Here is a 9,280-nt window from a genome sequence, read left to right as displayed (position 1 = left end):
TCTCAAACTCTATTTTGTTCTTGGCATAATGACTTACGTATGCTGCCATGGAGAAACTAATACACCCAGCATCCTTGAGTGACACATAACATGGGCATTAATATCAGTATAAAGTGAGTCATTTTTATAGCCATTTTGCCTAAAGACAAATGCCTAAAAGGTTAAGAGGATAAGCTGTATTGAACAGGCTCACTTTATTAGCTCTTAACCTACAACACAACAGTATGGATAGTATGGAAATGGAGATGTATAAGGAAATGTCTAGTCAGGGTAGTTAGATCTTTTGGGCATGTCCCATTTAAATACATCAAGCTCTGACCTTAATACCAAGTTAAAGTGGGTGATGGAGGTTCACACTTCTCTCAGTGCTGCTGGTTTCAGTACATCTGAAAGCAAGCTCAGAAACAATGTGGTGTCTACTTTACTTGCAAAATCAAAGAATTCCGATTTCAGGGGTTTCATTTAAATGAAAATTCAGATTCTGGAGAAGAAAACAAAACCCACTAAAACAGGAAGGATGGTATTGTGGTTAAGTTTCTAGTATGGGGCTCTGAAGACCTGAATTACGTTCCAGTCCTAGCCCTTCTGCAGACTGTCTCACATTCTGACTTAAAGCAAATCACTGAACTTCTCGGTGCTTCAGTTCTTCTGCTCTACAAATCATGCTGCTGGTTTGGGCAGTTTATACAATGAGCTCTTTCATCCAAGGGATACCATCTCCAACAGCAGCACAAGGGAGGCTCTAACCTCAAAACACTAATAATAACAACATATGTGACCCTACTTACTTGAATCATTCGTTCAAGAAAACAGCGATTTATTAGGCCTGGGAAAATATTTTAATTACTCATTGCCAACTGTCTTAATAAAAACAACAGAATTTTACATTTACATTTACATTTAAATTCAGATTTAACATTCATGTATTAATTCCCACACTGATCATCCACTTGCTATACCAAACTCTAACCAAAACACCATTCCATAGACATGTTGGCCTACCAATTAATTCAGCTTCCTATGAGAATCAGCATCTGCATCTCATCTCGAGAAAAAGGAATGCAGCTGAAATGGGGAGTGTCTGCTGATTTTCTAATTGTTTTAAGTTATTTGCATTTTTTTTTTTCTTCCAGAGGACTGTCCCTGCAGGGTGGATGAATTCAGTAGGGTGTGGAGTGCCCCATGAGGGATTTTATTCTGGGGAATACCATAAATGGTATCACAGCCTCCTACCCCTTGGTGGTTTCACAGGGTGAAGAAAGGCTTGGAGCAGTCATAAGGAAAGCTCTGCCTACCTTACACTGCTGCTAGCATGGCTCAGGGTATGTTTTCTGAAAAAAAGAATCTAGAAAAACAGGGAAACATCACATATATTATCCCCAAGAGACATAGTGCTCTCCCACCTTTAACACTATCCTCAGATCTGTGCTTTTTCCCTCGCTGCCTCCTGGCAGACCTTTCGCTGCACCCAGTGCATTTCTGGCCAGCAAGCAAGCCATGCTCCTGCTGTAGAAATGACTAGAGTTTCCTCTGATTTTTTTTTTCTCATTTTACAAGCCAATGTTTATGAAATAGGAGTCAGGGCTCTTATTTTAAACAAAATTGAGTTTGTTCTTTATCCAAACCTTAGGAGCTTTACTGATACGATCCTTCAGATCAGAATTGTTTACATTTCTGCCCAGAGAAACAGGGGAATCCTTTTTCTTTCACCCCAAACTTTGCCTTTCTTTTCTGAGACCATCAGCAGGGAAGAAAGGAAGCAGGATTTCTTTCTCCATGTGAAATAGTACTTTGTGAAAAGGAAAAAAAAATCCAAACAAACAAGAAACCAACAGAAGGTCTGAAAGAGTTTGCCAGGGAAGGCTCTACTTACCAGAGAGACTCTAAAGAAGGCCTAACTCACCTTGCAATACGCAACAAGCGCTCATTAAGCTGAGCTCATTGAGCAAAGATCAGAAACACCTGATTTGGCAGCAGTACTTCAAACTTCAGTCATTTCTGGAGACCTTCTTTCCATGTGGGCTCTACTCAGCAGCTCTCCATCAGCTCCAAATTTATGCACTGCCCTCTACTGGGTAGAGTAACCTCTTTTTGTCTAAAAGTAATATCTTTTTATCCAAACCTGCTGGAATGGATGTCTTTCAAAGGCCCAGATCATTGGGATTTTAGGTAGAGGGAGAGAGGGTAAGGAAGTAAACAGAAGGCTGAGGACAGGGCCTTGCAAAAGGAAATATGAATGGGAAAAAAACAAGATATCCCAATAAAACTCAACGTGTGAGACCCTCAAGTCTAAAGCCTCAACTCTTCCTACCACAAAATCTTCACCCACTGTAAAAGTCCTTCACATGTCACAACTGAGCCCTGCTTCTCCTGGGCGAGCCTTTCTGGAACACTTTATGGAGCATCCTAGACCACTCTCACTGCGATTCACGTACAGAAGACAGCAAACTTTAAGCAGCAGCCTGACGCACTTGCCTTTTGGTGCCCAAGCTCAGACTCTCTCCATCATGACTGGGAGCTCACCTACCCATCTGAGCCCTGCCAAGCTCTGAAGGTTTGCAGTTAAGCTTTATTACCACATTCCCGCTGAATGAGGAAGACTTTTTGGACAGACGCTTTGTCAGCTACTCAGTCCATGGCAGCCAGACCACACATGCACCCAGAGGAGCTGCCTTCCCTTGTGGTCTTACAAAACTAAAAATTATGTGAGAGTGTAACAGCTTTCCTGGCACGCCTGTGGCAACCGGTAGCCAGCCTCCATCTCACCTGAGAAACACCCGCAGCGCTGTGCTGCTGTATGGCCATGCCCTGCTCCACCTATGAAAGCCGTGGTGATGGCAGGAGCAAGCGGTGCCTCGGGGCCAAGCTGGGAGTTAGAGGATCTGAGCTGCATTTTTTGGCTCTGATTTGCCTTACAGTCAAAGCACTTCAAATCTCTTCTCTATGGAGGGGAGGTAGAGGACTTTGTTTTGTCTAAGTAGGTTTTATGCAGTCAAGGGCAAGGCCTGGTCCTACTGCGTCTGAACAGTGCCTTGTACAAAGCAGCCATAGTGTGTAGGAGCACACTACAAAGCAAAGCAAATAGTGGCAAAACATTTCTCACTATTGCATGTTTGAATTCTAAAGCAAGTTTCAGTTCCACCATTCCAGAATGCTTTTGTTTTACAGAGAAAAGCAGCTGAGCTTCCCTCCCCCAGCTGCTCATAATGAACCTCAGCTCTAGCTCAGTCACTCAGAAATGGCCTGAAAGAGATTTCTGAGCAAAAATGGAATCTCTATGCCAGTTCTTAAAATTTATGATGAGCTCTGTTTCTCCAAATTCATGACAACTGTACTACATGAACAGTAAATTTTGGTGGCTAGAGCATCATCAGAAATTTCCAGGTTCGCCTACTGTACACCAGCAGCCCATCGCTGTAGAGCACTGTACCACCACGAGGTTAACTAACTCAGTCTGACCACAGCGGCTTTTGAAAAGAATATACAGCCCCAACACAGGAAATACATCCCCTTGACTGCATCCCAAAGGGCAACTCACAAGTCCTTTCTGGCCCCCAGCCCTTAATCATCCAACAGAAATACTTCCTTTCCATTGTCCCAGAACACCACATTGACTGTAAGGGGAAAACATCCTCTCTCTGCTCCTGATGTAAAGCAGTCTGGCTCCAAAAATCGCCTGTCATACTGCATGCCCCCGACCACATAGAAGAGACAAGTTTATGTATTGATTCCAGAGTTGAAAGGCAGTGAATTCCTCACAAACTTTTTGCACACACTCAGGAAGGTGAATGACTGTGCTAGGTTAGGGCAGCGAAGAGTCAAAAGAAAGATTTCTCAGCCTTTTAACCAGATGTTGGTTACTGCTTTAAGCAGCATCCTCTTTGAAGGAGGGCACACTTTGCTGGGACCTGCCTGAAGGAGCAGATCAAACACCGGCTTGATTACTTGAGGCTGGCAAATCTCCCTGTGGGTGAGCAGAACAGCATCCCAAGCCTCCTGCACTGGCTGCTGCCAAGGTCATAAATACAGCTGGGGATTTGAACAGTTACTTGTAAGTCCGATCGCCCTGCAGAAAGCCCCGGAGAAATTCTCGCTCGAGAACTCCAAAACCAGCGCAGCGTCTGCGCGGTCCTCCGAGTGGAAGGCTCGCAGGTTTCTCTGAATGCTCTTCCAGCGCAAAGCCACTGCTGCTCCAAGTCTGCACCCTTTGTTGGCCATGCCCCAGCCAGGCACGAAGCCCCCTCCCCTGCCCTGCCCGTGCCGCCCCGCTCCCCTCGGCAGGCCGCTTGCCCCCAGCTCGTCCCGGCCCCCCCCCGCCCCCGGCTCTCCCCTCGCCCCCCGGGGCCGGGCACGCCGAGTCCTGCGCCCTCTGCGGGCCGCGGCGGGGCTCCTCCGGCACCCCTCGGGCGGCTTTCAGGGGACAAGGGGACAAGGGGACAGGGGGATAAGGGAGCAGCGGGGCCCGGCACGGCTCGGGGCAGGGGCTGGGGCAGTACCGGTTGCCCCCGCCGCTCCGCCGGGAGCCCGGCTCGGCTCAGCCCGGCTCGGCTCAGCCCTGCCCGGCTGGGCTGAGCCCCGGCGAGCCGTGACTCATTGGGAAAGTGAAAGTGAAGCGGGGCCACGTGTTTTCGGAGAAGGCCGGGGAGGGGCGGGCGGCCAGAAAAGCGCCGCCGCCGCCGCGTTAAATAGAAAGCAGAGGCGATGAGCGGGCCCAGAGCGCTGGAGGTGCCGCCCGGGGCAGCCGGGGCTCGCAGCGGAGCCAGGCAGGGGGGGCCCCGCACGGAGGATGCTCCGGAGGCCGCCCGGGCCAGCACCGAGCGCCCGCCGCCGGGCGCGCAGCCCCCGCGTACGGTGCGCGCTGCGGCCGAAGGTAAGGGGGGGTCTGCCATGGGGGTGCGGGCTCCCTTCCCTCCCTGGATCGGGGGTTGTGTTCGCTGTGGAGCCTCGGGGGGTGTAAGAGAGGAATCAGCCGCCGCGTCCCTCCCAGGGGTCCGCGGACCGGGGCAGGACGGGGGCAGGCCGTCCCCCGGGGCCCCGCAGCTTACCCCGCCGCCGGGCGGCTCTGTGCGGGCAGCCCCGCGGCTCGCGGCCCTCGGGCTCGGCCGTTCTCTGTCAGCAGCGCGTGCCGAAACTTAATTTTGTGTTAACTTGAAATGCTGAGCGATAATCCTGGCCCAGAAATTGGAAAAACTGACATCGGTTTTCTTCTGCTTGTGCAAGGAAAGCCCGGCGCTGCTTTCAGCCTGTTATTTGCCAGCAGAAGGATTTTTACAAGCCGCTGTGGTGTTTCGGGAGGGTAATCTGACCTAACTGAAACCAAACAGCGAGCTGTTAAATTAGCGCAGACAGGAATCTAGCAGTGTACTTTCTTTGAAATCTGCATTAGCATGTTACCCTGAACCGTAAGATGGCTGAGGGATTCATTTCTGAGAATCCTTCAAGGTTTCTCAACAAGCTGCAGTTGCAGATCTATATCTGACTGTAGGGATAAATCCTAAAATCTATGCTTGCCAGGAAGGTCAAGGCAGCCGGCAGAGATGTATCGAACCACACTGTCAGAGGTAGACGTTTCAGGCCAAACTCATTCCTGGTGCAGCACTGCTAATTCCTTTGAAGTAACACGAGGGATGAATTTAGTCCCTCATGCTGAAAGATATATCAATAGGAAGCAATTTAGATTGGACCACTTAAAGTGCGTGTAATACAAAAAAGAGAGAGAGAGAGACAGAGGAGTAATGCTTTAAGGGTTCATAGAGGTTGATTTGTGTAAGCTAGTGAGGTTGGAGCATTGCTATCCCAAGGGAAAGTTGGGGGAATGGGAAACAGCCTTTTATGGCTGAGCCTCAGGTTAACAGGAGAGAGGGAAGGAGTTTGAGGATTACTGTGTAAATTGGCAGTGCTGCAGGCTGCCCTTTCAAGTTACGCCTCGGTCACACAATGGCATCTGTTCACCTCGCCCTCTTCCCCAGTTACCTGCAGGTGCGTGCCCAGCTGCAGGGGCTCTGTTGCCTTCACCCGCTTTCTCTTTTGCACCCAGAGCACCAAATGATGCTGCCTGAGTTCAGACAGCACTTGGTACTGGGGGAAGGGAAAGAGGGAGGTGCAGAGAGAGTGGTTGGAGAACCTCCTTGCTTTGTTGTCTGAAGACTTGTGACTGTTGGAGCAAGCACCGGGTGACTTCTCAATGAGAGGTTCCTTCCATTTGGGTCACTTCAGGTTCTGAGATGCAATTTCCCTGCTGTGAGCCTGCAGAAGCATTATCCTCTGTAGCTGTTTGTGATCCTTGCTAAATATTTTTGGAGCTTTGGACTCTGCAGTAGTAATAGACTGCTAATCTTGTCCAAAAGCAAGCAGTTGTTTGCCCAGTGTAAATTGTCAAATGAATATTTTATTATTTTATAATGGGTGGGAGGCATGTGAATGGAAGACTTGGTCATTCAGAGATTGCAGCCACTTTTCCCTGGGGATCTCACTTTGTGTCTCTTTGGCATTTCAGAATAGCTGCTGGAAAGCTGCCCTGCCGTAGCCACTGACGCTATGGAAGACCGCATCCGCTGGTCTAGGCTGTAGGATGGTAGCGCACAGCAAGGTGTCAGCAGATAATGCAGTTGCAGCAGACCCGAGATGTCTACTTGACCCTCCGGCACGGGATCGTTCACAGGCTCGAGGCTACCACGGCCCAGGCCAGCCCAGCACTCTGCAGGCACAGAGCAACACGCACTTCCGAACCTTTCGCTCGCAAGCGGATTTTAGTAGCATCACTCGAGCAAGCAGCCTGCTGGATGCCTGTGGCTTTTACTGGGGACCTCTGACTGTCAGTGCTGCCCACGAGAAGCTGAAGTCTGAGCCCGAGGGCACCTTCCTCATCAGGGACAGCACGCAGAAGAATTGTTTCTTTGCCATCAGTGTTAAGACAGCAACTGGGCCCACCAGCATCCGGATAAACTTTCAGACTGGACGCTTCAGCCTGGACGGCAGCAAAGAGACTTTTGACTGTCTTTTCAAGCTGCTGGAACATTACTTAAGCTCCCCAAGGAAGGTACTGGTTACCCCCCTGCGCAAAGTCCGCGTGCAGCCCTTGCAGGAGCTCTGTCGGAAGAGCATCGTGAAGACTTTTGGAAGAGAGAACTTAAACCAAATCCCTCTCAATCCTGTTTTAAAGGACTACCTGAAATCCTTCCCATTTCAGATCTAAGTACAGCATTAACTGTATAGGGACGTGTGAGAGATGCATAAAGAAATCCAGCCTTCTGGGTTTTTAAACATGTTTGACAGTGAGCAAACTTATTTTTGTAGCAACTTACTGTATTTTGGGATGCAACTTGAACACTTGACTTCTTATGTTTACAAAAACTGTTTGCACAAACCTGGGGTTTTAAAACCCTGGCATAATTTTTCTGCCAAGCAGAGTATCTTATTATTTTATAATATTTTTAATGCTATTAATGTAATAAACTTTATTGTGAAAGTTTTTAAAAAAAGAATAGCATCTCTGTTTTCAGTGCTAAGTACTCTGGTACCTATCCTATTAACAACCTCTATCTGCTATGTATGTGAGTGCAGGTGACAGGCAGGTCTCCATGGGGTCTGATACCTTGCCTTGCTGAACAAGCTGTTAGAGCTGGTCCAGCAGAGGATTCCTGCCCCAAAAAGAGCCTCAAACAAAGATGCAAGCAAGCAGATAGCATGCTCAGGATGAACTTGCCTAAAAATCTAGCGCTCTCTTAAATACGCAACAGCAGGAGCAGTATGTTTAAGACTACAGCAGTGCCTAAGTTTTGAGGAGGTGAATTAAACCCTCGACTGAGCTAATTACACCAGTGCTGGCTTGCCTTGTATCTATTAAAAGCAACAAGGCTTTAAGCAAGAAAAGTTGCTGTCTGACATAACCAAACCACATGAATATCAGTGAGGAAGAATAAAACTGTCCCAAACTGCTATTCACATGCACCTCATAAGGCAGTGGACACTGTATCATTATGATGCACTGGGGGAATGATTTCTCTCTGTAACTCAACGTGTGCAAAAACAGCAAAGATGCAGACATCTTTAGACTTCAAAAATGTATTTCTTGCCTGAAATTGCTGATGTTCTACAGGGTACAGACGTTATAGTTGAAAAGAATTTATGATTTAACTCCTGATGACAAGGCTCAGAGAGCACAAGCCCGTAGATTTGCACCTTCAGTTTCTAGTGGCTGAACTGCATTCAGAGAAAGATAAAAATACATCAGGCTGTTTTGTAATACCACTTATAGGAAATTGGTGAAGGCACCGCTGCATTTCTGTCTGCTCATAAAATGTAAAATCAGTGCCCCACAGCGTCGTAGCTGTGACTATGATGCTTAATTTGACAAAACATGATCTGTGTGATTTTAAAAAAGTGGTATCACTTTTGATAAAGTAATTCTGCAATCCCCCAAACATTTCTTGAAATCTGTGAAAAATAGGCTTAGAAAACCAGCTGAACCAAATCACTTCAAAGAAGGCAGTGTCTTTCACAGAAATGTCCTCTATCAGCACAGATCTGTAGTGCTTACAGTAACTGCAAGCAGTAAATGAAGTCATCGCTAGAGTTTCTAAGATAAAAGGTCTCTCCCCATACTGTAACTCACGTTCCCTTTAAAACTACAGCCACTTTTAAGAAACCGACTGTTATATAGTGTGCCTTACTGAATTAATTTGTACAGCATAAGTTACTCTACAAAGTCAGTTCTTCTATCAGTGATAATTCTTCAGAATATAAATAGGTTTCCTGCTCAAACATGACTAAAGATCACTCACGGTGCTTTGGCCATTGTGACAAAGAGAAAACTAAAGACCATACAGGTATTAATTATAATATGACTCTTTACTGTGCTGCTTCCCTAAAACAACTCTTTGGTTTGTCCTGCCAAGCAGTCTCCTGCTCCCTTGTCAGCCGCCCCTGGCTGAGCCCATCAGGCAGCATTTCTGTTATTTCTGTTTAAAGCTGGAATTAGTTGCCAAACACTATTTTCCCACAGCAGTGCATAAATTGGGGAAGCCACAAACACCATGAGATGCAGCAGCTACAAGAACGGAGCAAAGTGACTGAATGCAAACAGTTTTAAGAAGTTAAGCTGGAAAAAAACTCCAGGGTGAAGTCTGCCAAACTGGTTTGCAGTCAGCAGAGATTATCCTCCTGCTCCCTGTCCTCCTTTCCCAGCCCCATCTGTATGGTGTTTTAACCCCTCAGGCCCCAAGTGAATGACTCCTACCTTTTTATATAAATGAGCGCCCAGGTGACAGCATCAGTGGTA

At 47.5% G+C, this 9,280-nt stretch overlaps 1 protein-coding gene across 1 annotated transcript; it reads left to right on the top strand.

The window, feature by feature from the left end:
* The first annotated feature begins 4,647 nt into the window (after nucleotides 1-4,647).
* On the top strand, nucleotides 4,648-8,183 carry SOCS1 (suppressor of cytokine signaling 1). The gene is made up of 2 exons (XM_035548896.2): nucleotides 4,648-4,870; nucleotides 6,497-8,183. The coding sequence occupies exon 2, from the start codon at nucleotides 6,572-6,574 to the stop codon at nucleotides 7,193-7,195; it is 624 nt and encodes a 207-aa protein (XP_035404789.1). The 5' UTR covers nucleotides 4,648-4,870; nucleotides 6,497-6,571; the 3' UTR covers nucleotides 7,196-8,183.
* Nucleotides 8,184-9,280: the final 1,097 nt, after the last annotated feature.

The sequence above is a fragment of the Cygnus atratus genome, chromosome 15 (genome assembly GCF_013377495.2).
Source record: "Cygnus atratus isolate AKBS03 ecotype Queensland, Australia chromosome 15, CAtr_DNAZoo_HiC_assembly, whole genome shotgun sequence".
In the NCBI taxonomy this organism is placed as follows: domain Eukaryota; kingdom Metazoa; phylum Chordata; class Aves; order Anseriformes; family Anatidae; genus Cygnus; species Cygnus atratus.
This window is presented reverse-complemented; position numbering and strand designations above follow the sequence as displayed.

What these genes read in the sequence shown, in the direction of transcription:
- SOCS1 (XM_035548896.2), top strand. Translation starts at nt 6,572, where the DNA reads ATGGTAGCGCACAGCAAGGTGTCAGCAGATAATGCAGTTGCAGCAGAC.